General features: G+C 43.9%; 9 protein-coding genes across 9 annotated transcripts; 3 read left to right on the top strand and 6 right to left on the bottom strand.

Annotated features, from left to right (window-relative positions):
* The first annotated feature begins 92 nt into the window (after positions 1 to 92).
* Positions 93 to 965, top strand: K450DRAFT_256025 (uncharacterized protein). Its single transcript, XM_051591432.1, has 3 exons — positions 93 to 217; positions 282 to 416; positions 485 to 965. The coding sequence occupies exons 1-3, from the start codon at positions 120 to 122 to the stop codon at positions 738 to 740; spliced, it is 489 nt and encodes a 162-aa protein (XP_051441648.1). The 5' UTR covers positions 93 to 119; the 3' UTR covers positions 741 to 965.
* Positions 750 to 1324, bottom strand: K450DRAFT_256023 (uncharacterized protein). Its single transcript, XM_051591431.1, has 3 exons — positions 1194 to 1324; positions 1006 to 1107; positions 750 to 931 (listed from the first exon to the last, which is right to left on the bottom strand). The coding sequence occupies exons 1-3, from the start codon at positions 1282 to 1284 to the stop codon at positions 876 to 878; spliced, it is 249 nt and encodes an 82-aa protein (XP_051441647.1). The 5' UTR covers positions 1285 to 1324; the 3' UTR covers positions 750 to 875.
* A 48-nt stretch (positions 1325 to 1372) lies between these two features.
* K450DRAFT_256021 (uncharacterized protein) lies at positions 1373 to 4848 on the bottom strand. Its single transcript, XM_051591430.1, has 8 exons — positions 4716 to 4848; positions 4531 to 4632; positions 4421 to 4445; positions 3834 to 4354; positions 3433 to 3772; positions 3199 to 3360; positions 2757 to 3135; positions 1373 to 2683 (listed from the first exon to the last, which is right to left on the bottom strand). Exons 1-8 carry the CDS (start codon positions 4826 to 4828, stop codon positions 1581 to 1583), a joined length of 2745 nt encoding a protein of 914 aa, XP_051441646.1. The 5' UTR covers positions 4829 to 4848; the 3' UTR covers positions 1373 to 1580.
* A 34-nt stretch (positions 4849 to 4882) lies between these two features.
* K450DRAFT_256017 (uncharacterized protein) lies at positions 4883 to 6789 on the bottom strand. Its single transcript, XM_051591429.1, has 4 exons — positions 6273 to 6789; positions 5856 to 6206; positions 5620 to 5787; positions 4883 to 5553 (listed from the first exon to the last, which is right to left on the bottom strand). Exons 1-4 carry the CDS (start codon positions 6718 to 6720, stop codon positions 4961 to 4963), a joined length of 1560 nt encoding a protein of 519 aa, XP_051441645.1. The 5' UTR covers positions 6721 to 6789; the 3' UTR covers positions 4883 to 4960.
* A 493-nt stretch (positions 6790 to 7282) lies between these two features.
* K450DRAFT_283297 (uncharacterized protein) lies at positions 7283 to 9864 on the top strand. The gene is made up of 5 exons (XM_051593473.1): positions 7283 to 7707; positions 7773 to 7875; positions 7943 to 8145; positions 8223 to 8354; positions 8425 to 9864. Exons 1-5 carry the CDS (start codon positions 7309 to 7311, stop codon positions 9568 to 9570), a joined length of 1983 nt encoding a protein of 660 aa, XP_051441644.1. The 5' UTR covers positions 7283 to 7308; the 3' UTR covers positions 9571 to 9864.
* Positions 9763 to 10589, bottom strand: K450DRAFT_256010 (uncharacterized protein; the record flags this gene model as incomplete). Its single annotated transcript, XM_051591428.1, has 5 exons — positions 10548 to 10589; positions 10328 to 10455; positions 10146 to 10263; positions 9929 to 10077; positions 9763 to 9864 (listed from the first exon to the last, which is right to left on the bottom strand). Exons 2-5 carry the CDS (start codon positions 10451 to 10453, stop codon positions 9763 to 9765), a joined length of 495 nt encoding a protein of 164 aa, XP_051441643.1. The 5' UTR covers positions 10454 to 10455; positions 10548 to 10589.
* Positions 10590 to 13054: 2465 nt separating this feature from the next.
* On the bottom strand, positions 13055 to 13846 carry K450DRAFT_256003 (uncharacterized protein). The gene has a single exon (XM_051591427.1). The coding sequence runs from the start codon at positions 13791 to 13793 to the stop codon at positions 13179 to 13181; it is 615 nt and encodes a 204-aa protein (XP_051441642.1). The 5' UTR covers positions 13794 to 13846; the 3' UTR covers positions 13055 to 13178.
* A 95-nt stretch (positions 13847 to 13941) lies between these two features.
* Positions 13942 to 14496, top strand: K450DRAFT_159068 (uncharacterized protein; the record flags this gene model as incomplete). The annotated part of the gene is made up of 2 exons (XM_051583994.1): positions 13942 to 14185; positions 14255 to 14496. Coding segments are annotated over 2 exons (486 nt in total), but the record flags the coding sequence as incomplete, so codon positions are not given.
* Positions 14497 to 14741: 245 nt separating this feature from the next.
* K450DRAFT_201856 (uncharacterized protein) lies at positions 14742 to 15101 on the bottom strand (the record flags this gene model as incomplete). The annotated part of the gene is made up of 1 exon (XM_051584677.1): positions 14742 to 15101. One exon carries the CDS (start codon positions 15099 to 15101, stop codon positions 14742 to 14744), a length of 360 nt encoding a protein of 119 aa, XP_051441640.1.
* Positions 15102 to 15243: the final 142 nt, after the last annotated feature.

The following is a 15243-nucleotide window of genomic DNA, read 5'->3' as shown; positions in this document are numbered from 1 at the left end:
AAGCTGTTGTGACTTATAGATTGTAAAACACGAGTAATCGATCCTCCGAAAAAAAATCGCATTAAAACCGGGAATGACTGAATTATGACACCTTGTGCCCTTTCTTCACTCTAACCAATATGTCGAACATTGCAAAATATGTATTCAACCATACTATGATCCGTGTCAAGGATCCCAAGCCTTCCTTGAAGTTCTATCAAGACGTCCTTGGCATGAAGTAAGTACAGTCCCATGCAACCAAGTTCATATACTAGGCAATAGTACTCATCTTCGAACTATAGGTTGATCACTTCCTCGGTCAATGAGTCTGCTAACTTCACCCTGTATTTCCTTGCCTACGTTGACAAAGTCCCTGAAACCAAGGAAGAGCAGATGAAGCTTGCCTTCAGCATTCCCGGAGTTTTGGAATTGACTCAGTAAGATTGAATGGCATTTGCGCTTATCTTCGTGCATAATTCAGAATTAACGCCAATTATTTATCTAGCAATCACGGCACTGAGTCCGACTCCAAGTTCGAGGGTTATGCAAGTGGCAATAAGGAGCCTGGTCGTGGATTTGGTCACATTTGTGTCGCTGTCGATAATATCGAGAAGGCCTGCGAACGCTTCGAGCAACTTGACGTGAACTTCATCAAGAAGCTCAAGGACGGAAAGATGCATAACATTGCCTTTATCACTGACCCCGATGGTTACTGGATTGAAATCATCACCAACCCTATCTATGGTAAAGCTCCTATTTAAGCAGACTATGGAGAGTGACAGCAGATGTAAATACGGCGCAAACAGATTAGTTGATTTAAAGAATTTTCGAGAATAAACGAAATCTGTTTTTATACTGAATAATTGTACACGGTAGAGTATGTATTGAACTAGGATTTATCCTAATATCAATTCATACATTATAACGAGGATATTGATGCCAATAAGCGGTACTGAAAAAGATTTTGATTCAGAAAGTCAGTTTTGAGCGCTGAGCGAGCGCGAGTCATATGTTGCCCCAACTTACTTCTGAGCAGCGTTCGCACTGCTGAAATGAGGTTGACTATTTTGGATTTTATGGATTGACCTTGTTCTCCGAATCCTGGTTCCTGTTGTGCGCTCCAACCGACTGTAAGTGGGAGGTTTTGGTTTAGTTGAATTCACTTATGACCTGTGTTGAAGATGATAGGCCCATAAAAAGGCATCAGGTCTTACTTCTTCCTAAAAATCTCTCTTCGTTCAATACAGCGATGGCGTTGATGAACAACAGCAACACATAGATTAATTGGCCCAGTCCCAATGTCATGGTTACTGAAGATCGATGATAGTGACTAGCAAAGACAAGCAACTCACTCTGACGTGGTTGGCACCACCAGCAAAATTGCTTTTTTAACACGTGACTGTTATGGCAGGCAAGCAAAATTGCATCAAGACAGACAAGTTTATAAAGATGATGATGTGCTGTACAGAAGTATTTGTTGCTATATTGCAAGCGTATAGGATGAATATGGTATAACAAAAAATGAATACTTTAGAGAGAAACAGAGTAAAATAAAAAGTTGGAACAAATAAGATATGTACAGCGCCCCGATGAAAAAATCTCTACCAGACACCACTACTGGATGTTCCTTCGACTGCCGGTGCAGCCTGATCGTAATAAGAATTCCATTCATCCCAATCAAAGCTTGCAGGTATAGACCAGAATGGATTACTTGGTGTGTTCCTAAACAGTGTATTTTCCGCAGCTGCTACGGCTGGGTTGTTTGGAACAGTCGCTGTCAAAATAGTGGGAAAGGACTGAGCGTAAGGATCTTGTCTGGTGGGAATGCCACCCATAAGATAACCTGATTGAAACAATGTATTTGTGGCTGATTCAGTCGTCTGAGGTTGGATCCATTGCACAGGGGGGTTTTGTAGTTGTGCAGATTGTTGATTAGTAGTATTTACAGAATTGTCAGCACTCCAAATATCTTTGTCGCCAGTGATAGAATCCAAAGCCTTCATGTAGCTGAATTCATTTTCTTTGCTAAGTCCAAATTGCTTCAAAGAAAACGCTTCGGCTGTAGGACCGACTTCGCCAAAGTTTGGAATAGCCATAGGTAAACTATTGTCAATCATCACCGAGGGCTTTTCTATATTGGCTGAAGGCATTTCTATGGGTCTCGCAACAGGCGGTGATTGCGAATCAATTAGTCGGGTTCGGAAATCATTAGACGGTATGGGTTGCATCATGTTTCGAACGGTTTTCTCTGCTTTCTTCTTTTCGTCCTCCTCTTCGAAGCCCATGTCTTCTATTTGTTGTCGGTAGCCAGTCAAATCCACTTCTTGTAGTTTCATCATATTATGTATCAAACGATCGATTCTCAGAGCGCTTTCTGACATGGATTTGATACGCTTTAGCAAGGCAAGGCATTGTGCAAGATGGGACTTTGCTCGAGTGGATACTCTTGCATCAACATTTTTGGAGTTGTATATACACATCAGTCCACTTTGGAAAACAGACGAAAGATTGAAGCTCCATGAAAATCTCAAAAAGTCCGATGGTGATAGGTTGCTTGCCAGGACGATGGCTCGTTCAGCCGCTGAAGTACAGATCCTGAAAGAAGAATAGGATGACAGTGGATTGGGTCTCCCTTGCTTGATATGTTCTATAAATGGTCTATGAAGTAGGAGCAATGCAGCGTAGTAGCATAAATGGATGGATGCTGTATAACATAAATAGTTCTTGTTAGCGGATACCGTTAACGAAAAAGTCCGATATTACCATTGAATACCCACCAGCAACAGGTGTGACGTTCACTTCGGACACGGGAGAATTATCGTTTCCTTGCAATACTTTGATAAGACCGAACCGCCATATTGTCAATTCATGATCCAGTCGAGTGACTATGTTGTCGCTTCCTTGAATGTAGCTTTGCTGTTTGGCTCGCGTGGTGTACAATCCTTGGAGGATATGACCGATAATTTGTGATAATTTCGCCAATTGCAAAAACATTTGATAAAGCGGTCGCTCCTCGTTCATTTCATGTTGTTGGCTCTGAGCATCAGGAGTGGATGGGAAGGTAGCAAGGTTCCTGGGATCCGTTGAACGCTCAGGAAACCCGTCTACTATTTCAATCCATGGCGCAGTTTCCTTCGGCAGATCGACATCGCAATCCTATATTTTGAAACTTAGCAACGATGCCGATGTGAAAGCGGACACGATGTTCAAAATAACTACCTCTTCTACGATTGTCAATGGCTTTCCGAACAAGGCACTGTTAAATCGATCCATAATGTACAAACTCCACCAAATGCGCTTTCGCGTTTGTTTTTCCATATCTGGCATATTCCAATCATCGCAGGATTGATGTAACCCTAGATCTTGTGCCATCCTGATAGCCTACAATAAGTGCACCAAAGGTTTTAGACAGACGCAGGCTACACTACGCATGGTCATTTGACGACTACTTACGATACCAATCAACAGGTAGCAATCGGATCCTTTGCTATCCATTCTTGCATGATGGTTGAGAAGAAGAATGATGGCTTGAACCATAGGTAAGCTTGGTCCTGATACGCTTTGCAAAAATACTTCCTTTAAAACTCTATCAAAGAGTATGTCAGATAATGCTCGGCCATTAGTCGATATCAGCAACGAGTCATCATTTGATATTTCAAAGTAACGAGCGGCAGCACCCAGCATGGCGTTGAAAACAATTGTAGAAGGATACGACTTGGAGAGTCCCCTGTACCGCTCCAGAAAGGTGTGCTTGTTGACAATAGGAAAAATAGGATGTATGTTCATAAAATACCTGAATAGCTAATGAGGATATATTGTAGTAACGTGCATATTGGGTGACGTCGGACACTCACAGTGATAACAAGCGATCGCATGCTTCGACCTCCAGACCAACGTAATGCTTTGTCCATTCTGATCTTGTCTGATACTTGTCTTTTTCTTCACTGATTTCTTGGTTTGGCATCTTTTCGATAGCGCACAAAAAGGTGTCTTTACCGAGTCGTTCCACCTGGTGACCGGGCAAGAATTGTTGTAAAGGGCGGTCAATTCCGAGTGATTTGCTCAAGAATTTGATTCCAGAAACATCCCCCAAGAAGCGAACGCTTTCAAATCTAGCAAGGTCAAGATCTTCCTCGGGTATTTTTTTGGTGCGAAGATTATTCTGTCTTGCGACATTGGTGATGGATGAAAGCATTTTTTGCTCGGCTGGTTCGTAAGAGCTATATGCGGTTGAAGCGCTGGATGAGTCTATACTCTGACCAGATGACCCAATGCTCCGGTTATCTGCCTCGTTACCATTTGCTGATGGGCCATCCACGGCGGCTAATAAAGATTCCATTCGATTGATTCGGCGTTCGAGGGTTCCTATATGACCCTACGTCGAATTGTGAGCTTAATTGAGGTGATATAATCACGCTTAAACAATGAAAACAATGTATACCTTGGGTGGTCCTCGGCGTTTGACCCTATTTAACGTGCCATGAAAATTTAAGGAAAAATTTAGCTATCAAGCTCTAAGGCATTGGACGAATAATTCGCTCTCTTCCTTACGGTTTAGTAAACACACAGTTAGTGCCTATTGCTTTACATGTTGCGCATGTATTAGTTGCTGCATCGAATACACACTTGATTTTTCTACTTCGACATGCGTCGCTGCAATGGAGCTAATTAGTACATTGCTGCGGGCCGACACCGACATGACATTCAATTAGTAATAATGGGACTGGTTTCATTACCATGCCTGAGTCACTCTTCTTCGTTTCGTATTCTGTTCCGACTTTGCGTTTGGCCTTTTACTCGACGCTGACGGTGCGATTTTACCAAACTGCGAGTGAAAGGATGGTAACATGACCAATTTTCAACCAGAAAAGCGAACAAACACAATAAATCGAGCTTCAATGCGCAAGAAATTAAAAAAAATGGTAGTGAATTTAGCCGTTTCGGAAGTTTATTTAACCGCTGTAAGGTTGGTTTGCCGCGTTTACCACCAACCTTTTTTACTTGGGTTGTATAATTTAGGGCACTTAACATCAACTTCTTGCCCTTCAATGATCTCGCCATACCGACCAGGGTCAGTCATACTCTTGCCTTCTTTGCCTAGTTGGATTACTACGATGGTGATATCGTCACGGAAACCTCGGGAAGGCTGTTTGGTCAGGAGCTTGGAAATTTCTACCGATTCGTCGAAAGGTGCAGAGTCGGGTAAATCGTAACGACGTCTTAGTATAAACGCATGTTTCATCAGATGAGTCGAAGGATTGGGCAATTCATCGGATTCATCATCCTTCCATTTACTCAGTATATCGGCTACTGCTTGATCTCCATCAGGGGAATGCTCGTCCTCCTTTCCAGTATACCACCATAGACCGTCCGAAGCAACGACAATGAACCGGTCGTTTTCTTCCAGCTTGTGATGTGTGACAATTGGCTTGGAGTAAAGGTAGGGTGGTGTCCTATAGTTTGCAATGATTCGGTGATGGTATCTTGCAAATCGGCGATAAATATCTGCCGGTATGTTGGGTAATACAGCAGTTTGATATTCGACGGGAACCTTATACATAATATCCCCAAATGCTGCAATATCTAAAGTCAGAAGCTGCATGGAAACGTTTCTCAGTATAAAAAAAGCTACTTCCATACCTCCGCCCACAGCAATTAAGCCAAATACTCTATTTCTCTTGATCAGACCATTCGTTTCTGAAGCAGGGTGCTGAGATTCCATGAACTTGCGCCAAGCAGGTCGTGCAGGTGTCTGTTCGTCTACCAAGCGTCGACCATGCCATTTACCATCCTTGTCTACGCTCACCACTAATACAAAAAAAGCGTCAAAAAGAGGAGTTGTGGGTGGCATTTTTTGACAAATCCCTGCTACTTACCGACTGATCTCGAGTCGCCAGTGTTGGCTGTATATACATCGTCACCATCTACGTATGCAACAGAAGCGCAAGATCCATGAATAGCTTCCTCAATAATGCGCCGAGTTTCAGCCTGATCAGGTCTACTGGTGACTGCAGATCTGATATCTCCTGCAGATAGTTTGGATATATCTTTAGGGAAAATGTCTATAAATCGTTGCTGGATATGGGAGTCCAATTCTTCAAACGCTGATGATAGAGCTCCCATCACTTTTTCTATGGACTTTGTCATAGGCAGCTTTTCCAAATGCTGTGCAACGTAGATGGGGATCTTACGCTTTATCAAAATGGAACATTGAGGTCCTATATGGCCTGTTGGTTCGACCCATGCGGAGTCAGAATCATGAATCACTGTTTCAACCTCATTAAAGTCCTTACCATCATAAACGCCAGCAATAAGTTTCGTCGATCCTATTGTGTCTACACTATAATGATCTTCTATCGGTTCATTTGAGCGCAAGCTGTTGACGTATACTCCGGACACGTTTTTGATGGGTTGAGCAAACTTGTACGCGACCTCTCCAGACCGCATTATTGCATTGATCGCCTTTTGGGAGAGAATTTCAAAGGGCCGGTTATCACTTGGATCGATAGCAGTAAAGTGAAGTTTTGTTTGCGTGAATCGTTGCTTATCATCGTTTTTAACAGCCTCATTTAGAGCCGGGCTGTTATGGTATAAGGCTGCGAGAGTCATAGCGCTTGCTGCTCCCAGAAGGGACAGTGTGCCAAGTGCTCCTTTACCATAATGTTGGGCTCCGCTCCTTGAGTGAATGTACGCTCGCTGTGTAAACGTAATCGTGGATCTTGCACCTTTCGAAAGAATCATGATGTCAAGAAAGGGAAGAGACTTCGTTCTGAAGCAGTGTTCAGCGCGCTGAAAACATAGTCACGCATGAACAAATTGACCTGTGACCTTGCCTCAGGAACCAACTCATTATTGCTATTGACAACGGTGATTCATCCATCCTTTTATTTCTTTTATGTAGAGTGAATGATGACTATGGCGTTTGCATACCGTCTGTAGTATAGTTGGCCTGTACGATTTAAATTACTGCATATGTTGGACCATGATACTAATACGAGCGGCACTCTTATCGATGCTTACTCAAACTACAGTAACCGTAACCAAAGGTCAATCTGTACAAATGATGGCATTCACGCAAGCCTACACTGGGTCAGCAGCAGCGTTGGTGTTATTTGCTATGAAGGGTTTGAAAACATCTTTCGACAAACGATGATGCATGTTGTCCCGATAGCTTATGTCCCAGCAGCCATTGTAAAGGCAAGGTAAACACGCAGATAGAGCGACAGGCAGGTGTTGTAGTACGTGATTTGGCAGGTGGTGAAAGAGGGTTTTTTATTTTTTTTGGTTGGGCCATTTAAGGATACTGCTTTCAAAATACCACCGCTGGTCATGCAACATGTAAACGGAATTCCCGTGTACAACTCTGACCCTAATCGCCTATATGAGGGGTTGAAGAGCTGTAAACCAACCTGGTATAGTGCTCAAGGTGGTGTGTATCGCTGCCGACAGCAGATGTCTCCGAAAAAGCTCATCGCCATCAAGAAATACTATGTGGCAGAAAGTCAAGACGATCCCAATGCATTCATTATGCCAAGAGACCTTGTTGAAAACGAAATATATGCAATGACACGATGCGCACCGCACCAAAACATCCTGGAACTACTCTCCGTACATCTTCATCAAGAATGTATATACCTGGTTATGCCGCTTTGCACTGGAGGAAGCTTACAGGAATATGTATTTGAAAATAGAATAACAGTTGGTCAATTGGTGTACATATTACAAGCGGTAGGTGGAATGATCATAGTGTATTGTTTGCTTCAATGTTATTGATCTTCATCGCATGTCACCAGCTTGTTAGCGGCTTGCATGAAATCCATCGACACGGTTATATACATCGAGATATCAAGTGCGACAATATCTTTTTGACAAAGGAAACAAATGATGTTGTCATAGGTTAGTGATTTTTCCTTTCATTTTAATCGCGGGTGAGTTTGAGATTTTAAACTGAATTGCAACATAGGCGATTTCGGTGTTGTTTCAATCCAACCTACCGCAGACTCTTCCCTTGAAGAAGCTGGGGTTGTCTTATTTTGGGCACCGGAGGCAGTGGAAGGAAGGATCGTTGATAGCAAAATTGACATATGGGCGCTTGGAATTGTCGTTATGGAGATTCTCAATGGAGGTAAAGCGCCTTATGAAGATGAGGATGGTAGCGAAGATAGAGTAAGTAAATTTGACCGTCTCACTGAGCATGCACCGTTTGTTTAGCTTTCATGTTTTAACATTCCTTTATTAAATAGATCAAGGAAATTATATTAGAAGTCGGTCGACCACACTACCCACCATCTCTACCACCAATGCTAGTAGACTTCATGAATCGTTGCCTAGAGGTTGATCCATATCTTAGAGCAACCACAGACGACCTTCTCAAGGTAGTGTGCGCATAACAAAGAAGGTCTAAAGTATTTTAAACTATTCTAATGCTTTATCAATTCAATGCAGCATCCTTTTTTGACACAAAGTGAAGCAGAATACCTATTTCCTTCATATCCACTCCACGGTCACAGTATAGAACACGCACACCACATGGAAGAAGCTGTCCATGCGACCACAACTTTAGACGCTGATCACCATGCCGACGTAGTTCAACCAGCAGTTGACATGTTACATGAGAGAAAGTCCATGTATGTCAGCTCTGAAATAGATGACCCCTTCACGTCAGAATTCGATGACGAAGAAATACTACGCATTGAAAACCGACTTGAAGCTCTTCAGCAACTCACACAATTAGACGGAAAACTGGCAGTCAATGCTCAGGATCCTATTGAACACTCTGATGAAGCCGTTCAACATAATGTACCCGTCGAAGCTATAGCCATTGATGAAGAAAAACAAGAATCCACAGTCTCGCCATCCCAAGATATCAACCCTCCAGCCTCTCGATCTAATCGTAAATCGATGCAAATTCAACGCTCCTACCTTCCACGTTCATCTATTTTACTATCTACAGCACTGAACGGTGCAGTCAATGCCAACAACCGCATTGGCGACGAGCTTAAGAAATTACATCCAGTGCAACAAGCCTATGACGTTTTTCATAGACGAACCAACATGTACACCAGTTATCGCAGGCAAGGTTCTCGTTTGCCGTTATTTACAGCTGCAGTAGGACCCAAGGAACGGTTGCCAAGCGCACTACCAGTAGATGCGAAACCGCTGAAGAGGGTGAAGTCATTGATGGCGACATCACTCAAAGAGGACCACACGGCAGTCAAGGTTAGACGAGCATTTAGTGTTACGAATATCAAGGAAAAAGAAAACCTTGCTAGTGAACGGACAAAGAACCAGATCACAACGCGGACACAAAAGAGAGTATCGCAACCTGTTGCACCAGCACGTAATTCCATAGACACGGCACGAACGAGTCGTAAAAAACCCGATATAACACACCCCCCGTCACTAGAGAAACCTATGCGCAAACCACAGCCCAAGATAGAGCCAAAAGTAGCGAAACCTCCAGCCAGTGCTGCCTACAAGGACGATGCTGAGCCCCGAAAGACCCAACCAAGACGAACTGGAACGGTGAACAAGTTGTTGAAGCAAGAAGCGAGCCTGCGATTGGACAGGAGAGCCAGAATCAAAGCTTGAAATCGATCCCCTTTGCCAACCAACCCACTCCTTCATTCCCCCCCCCACACTCGCGCTGCGTAACAAGACTTGCTTCATAAGATATCCCCCACTCCCTTGCGCTTATTTATATAACTTATACCAATTATGCCATTTTGCAATTTGTCAATCTAATAACGTTTTAAATATACATATATGCTTTGACCATTGAAATCAGTCATTCTTTTTTGCACTTTTCTTTGCCTTTAATTGTCGTTCCAGCTGCTTGCGCTTGACACTAACAAGCATTGTGCATGTTGCTCGAAGAACAAGCACCTGAGTGGAAGCTACACGTTAGAAATGCATTGCAATAAAATGAGGGTTGAGACGCCTTGCTTACCAGTGCTAATATACAGTTGAGGATCAGTGGTAGTGAATAGACAGTGGCGAGGAACAAGCCGGACTGGTCGAAATAGTTTGCCGATGCAAAATGCTCCCAGTTGCTCGACAAGAATCCGTTCAAAGGCTGCGAGAGGCAGGCCAGGAAGACTGCAACAAAAGCGGGTCAGAGTGGGGGGGGGTATCATTCTGTGCTCACATCGAGGTGTTTTACGAACTGAAGAAAAAGAGCAGCCCGGAGAGCAGGTCGTGCTTATTTCGAGACAGAATGAGAGTCAAGAACGAAGTGACATGGAATGCAACCAGTGCAATGAGCCAAGGCTGCGACCAATCAATCTACAGGACAAGTGTCAATGGTGTTGGTTCGATCTGCTTTTTGCAGCGTGAGGCTCGTGCTTACTGCTCGAATGAAGTTTTCCGCCTGGTATATGGCTTGCTCGAGGCTAGGCAGTCCGTCCTGATCTCCAGAGCCGGAAGTCGGCAAGGAGCTTAGAATAGCCTTGACAATGTCATCGTGTGCTTGCATGGCTGGATAAAAGCAGGATTCACAGTAGGAGGTCAGTTGATATTCCGATGCCAGTCAAGCAATTTTCAATAACGGACAAGCGGGACAAACATACATTGAACAGCTTTCTTTTATATTATTATTCGTTGGGGAAAGCTATAAAATCAAATAATAGAAGAACTGACTGAGACTCCAGAGTCAATTAATAGAGGGGTTAATATAATGTAAAGTACACTACGACTCGGTATGGAGATCCGATTGAAGGTGATGAAGCAGTCTATGACACATTGAAGTTGGATGTCAGCATAAGATACGTGTAGTCCATGCAACCAGAAACGAAAAAGGGGATACTCACTGTATTAAACGACTGCTTTCAGCACGAGCTGCATCTGCTTCTTGACGCAAATTCTGATTTACAGTTTGTGCAGTGCGCTTCTCAGCCTCTAGAGTCTCACAACGAAGACGCAGGTGCTCGATATTTGGATCATTATCGTTTGCCTTTGATTCGTAGCCGGTAACTTCGTCTTCCAACCAACGTATTTCAAGTGACTTTGATTGTATTTCCTTCTGCTTTACGTCCAGCGCTTTTCGATGGTCATTTTCAAGTTGAGCAATCTTACTTGTGTGAGCTTGATGGAGATTTTCAAGATCCTTTTGTTGGTTTGCAGTCAATTGTTTTTGCTCCTTCAGGAACGCTGCTATCTCATTGTCCTTTTCCGCGAGTAGTTGAGAATACTTTTCTTGTACGGCCATGATTTCCCTCTGATGCTTGGCCGCTAAACTCTGAATATCCTCACTGTTTGCCTGGAGACGGAATGTAAGTATGAACCAGCATAAAGATGAGCGACGACGCTTGTACTTACCAAGTCAAGACCAGCAGAGGTACCTTTGGATTCTGAAGTAATAATAGCTTGCTGCAATTTCAGTATCTCTCCCCGAGCTTCGGCCAGCATCTTTTGATCATCACTTTGCTTGGACTTCAATGTTCTTAGTTCTTCATTATGTATGTTGATGAGATTTTGCATTTTTGCTTCATACTCGTTGGCCAGGTCTGATCTGATGTCAGCCTTGATATCTTCCGTTCCTTGGGATGATGTAGCAGCCACTGACTCTATCTCTTGACTGTGGAGGGATTTCAACCTCTCTAGCTCATTTTGATGCTCAATCTTCAAAGCGTCTAGTTTCTGGTCGAACTCGGACCGTAGAGAAGTTTCAATCCACTTGCGGATGGCTTTCTGATCAACTTCCTTTTCGCCATTCTCCACCTTACGTTCGGCTTGTGAAGCAAGCTTAGCCACCTCAGTCGTCTTGCTTTCAAGATCAGTCTTCAGCTGTGAAATTTGGTTCTCGTATTTGATGCGCATGGACGAGATGCGATCTTCGAATTCGCCTTCACTTTCGTTCTTATGCCGAATCTTGAGCTCCTCCAGTTCCCTACGATGAGAGCTTTGAATCTGAGCGTGTTCACTTTCCAAAGCTCGCGCTTTTTCTTGGAAGTGGATTTCCATTTCTTTTAGTTTCTTATCCTGCTCTACGCGCAAGTCAGAAAGCTCCTTTTCATGCGCATTGGAAATGGATATCTGATAAAAGCGTACATTCGTCAGTGATGGATTTAAATCTTTTTATGTCGCGGTTCAATATCACAGCCAAGTTATACCTGAATTTCTGATCGGATGTCACCAAGTTGGCTTTCATGATCTGCCTTGAGGTACTTGATCTCCTTCTTGTGTTCGTCCTTCAGCGACTGGATGATGTTTTCTTTCTCCTCTTCTTGAGCTTTCAATTTATTTTCAAGTTCCTGTGTGGCTTGCTTGATGGGTTCGAGTTGATCCTGTTCGTTTTGCCTTTCGATCTTGAAAGTTTCCAATGCGCTGGTGTACTCTTCGTCAAGTTTTTTGACCGCACCATTATGGGCGGCAATAAGCTCAGCCTTTTCTCGTTCCAGTCTGTCGACCTGTTCTTTCAACTTTTCATTCAATTCTTCAGTGTGCTTCTTCACAAGCTCATTGATTTCATGCTGATGACTGGATTCCGATTCCAGCTACAATGAGAGCTCGTACTTAAATACTCTGACTTTTCTTCCAAATCACACTACTCAAATCTGAACAGTGCTTACCTTTTGGTCCTCTTTCACCTTTTCAAGTTCTTCATAGTGCTGCTTCAACAAGGTTTCCATATCCTTTGCATGTCGATGTTCCTTTTCTTCAAATTGAACAATGGCAAGGTTGCTCTTCTCTTCCAATTCCTTCAACTGTTTAGCATGCTCCTCCTTGAGGTGATCGAGGGTGATAGCGTTGTCGGCGGCGGACTTTTCTCTGGCCAAAGTAGTTTCCAGCTCCAGCTTAAGAGCATCAACTGCCTGTGCGTGCTCAGATTGAAGGCTGTCGACTACCTTTTGGTGTTCGTCTTTCAACTCTGCAATAGTAGTTTCACTTTCGCTCAACTTTGCTCGCAATTGCTCAAGCTCCTCCGCGGCCGAGTCATCCTTGGTGGTTGAAGCGGGAGTTTCTTCATGCTCGACTGCTTCTGCAGTGGCAATGTCAGTCTCCTTGACATCTTCAGAGTCCTCTTCAGCATCCACGTCTTCCGATGGATTCTCTGCCATCACGACTTCTTGCTTCTCGCTTTGCTCCTTTTCTTCATATTTGCGCAACTTGTCCTCCAATTCCTTTATGACGGAGTCTCTAGATTGGATCTCATTTTGCATCTCCTCATTCTAAAAGTCGTAACAACACCGATTTAGAATTTAGTCCCCACATGTAGGTCGAAACAATGTGCTACTCACCTTTTGCTTTAGATTTTTCACAACCTCACTTGCAGTTGGCTTGGCTGCAGCATTAGTGGTTGCTGAAGAACCCGAAGCAACGCGAGGAGTTACGGAAGCCTTTCTGGCGGCAGACGTGGCAGGGACCGGGGTGACGGATGAAGCCACAGGTCTTCTGGCAGATGTGCCTGGCGTGGCGCTGGGTCTAGTGGTTGTTGATCCTGCTACCTTTGCTCCAAGTGACGAAGCCGTGCGTGTTCCAGCCGAGGCGGTGGCAGCACGCGTGGTGGTTGAGCCGGTTGCTTTGGTGACTGGAGTTCTGGCTGTAGGGGCTGGTGATCGAGTGCCTTCAACCGAGGGTCTTGGAGCTCGAGGCACAGCTGGTTTTACAGGCGCTGCGGCTGGACGTGTCGTTTTTGCTGGTGTAGATCGTCCATCTGTTGCTTTCACAACAGGGCGTGGACTGGTGGCTGTCGTTTGCTTTGGAACAGCTGGCTTGGTTGCAGGCTTTTTAGCAGCTGCAGGTGGTGGCGTGGCTGCACCTGGGGCAATTCCGAGGGATGCCAGAGTGGATGTTCTCTTTGGCTTCTCAGACATTGGGGGGTTTGGTACCTGAAGAACGAACGGCGGCCTCTGAAAAAACGCCTGCCAACTTCTTGTTCAAGTCATGACTACGATCCGATCACGGAAACAACAAAACAAAGAACCCCTCATCAAACAGATTCCAAAGCAAAAAGGCCAGGACGATATTTCAGATACGGATAAATGGAATATCATTGAACAAAGTGGCGTTTTGAAACAAGTCGCTACTACTTCATCGATGGAAGAAGATTCAGATGCCACTACACTTGATTTTGCACTACAAGCCATATTTCTAGCCCTACCATTCAGCTTTTTGTTTGCCACATTCGAGGTCACAGTCCAAGTCCAATACAGTGAACCATGGAGCTATGGGCAATTACCCTGGCGTATGCTTCACGTTTTACCAGGTGAATATCCATTTCGTCGGTTTTGTGATAATGCGACGGCTAATTTTGGTTGGGGGCATCCCCTTTTAGCGTTGATACCACTGATATATATCACCAATCGCTACAAGGCGACCCGGACGATGCAAGCATTGATGGCGATTTCAAGTCTTGTGGTGGGAGCTTTCTTATTGTACACAGTTCATAAATCCCCCTCCATGGGTCAAATGCTACGCGCTCCTGGCCTTGCCACCATCTGGATCTACCTTATTGTTCAGTTAGACCTCACCCCAGCTGTAGCTACCCTTGCCATTGTAGGAGTTTATTATTACTACGGGTTACGAAAAAATTAGCTGTAACGATACTGTCTGCAAACAGGCAACTATTGTGACTAGCCACAACTTTTTTTTACGATAATACACTTTGGGGTGAAAGGAGAAAAAATCAAAATAAAAGACGACGAAAAATTATAAGGGGGAAACAAGGAATACAAAAACAATAAGTTATGGAGCATGAAGTTGTTGTGTTTGGGAATCTGTGATAGGACTACATGTCGAGGAACATTATCTTCTGTGGCAACTTACAAGGTGATTTCCACTAACCACTCTGCATAGCCAAGTTCATCTCGAGTGTTTCGAGCGAACCTTTCTTTTATGTCTGCGGGAGGAGTCAACAGCTGATGTGGTAATTGACGGATCTGCTTGAGGACGTCTGCAAATATATTGATTCGGGGTTCAGAAGCACTCTCTGGCCAAATCTCCGGGTCAAGGTAGTTGGCGATAGCTGTATTCGCTTGGTTCATGGATTGCCGAACGGTGTTCGACTGAAGTCCTTGCTTTATTTGTTGGTAATGTAGCTCCATGCGATATATGGGTGCTGCAGTTGATAGGGATGCAAAGAAAGTGATGAGCATGACAAGAAAAGAGCTGGCGAGATACATGTGTGCAATACGGGGAAAGGTGACTATAACCCAAGCACGAAAAGAAAAATGAACAATGTAGAAAAGTACGATGGAAATAAGAATAAAAAAAGCTTATAAGGTAGTGAGTGTTTCGTAATTATTATTTTTTTTCTGTCAAAAA

This window comes from Umbelopsis ramanniana (genome assembly GCF_025399195.1).
Source record: "Umbelopsis ramanniana AG unplaced genomic scaffold K450scaffold_61, whole genome shotgun sequence".
NCBI lineage: Eukaryota > Fungi > Mucoromycota > Umbelopsidomycetes > Umbelopsidales > Umbelopsidaceae > Umbelopsis > Umbelopsis ramanniana.
This window is presented reverse-complemented; position numbering and strand designations above follow the sequence as displayed.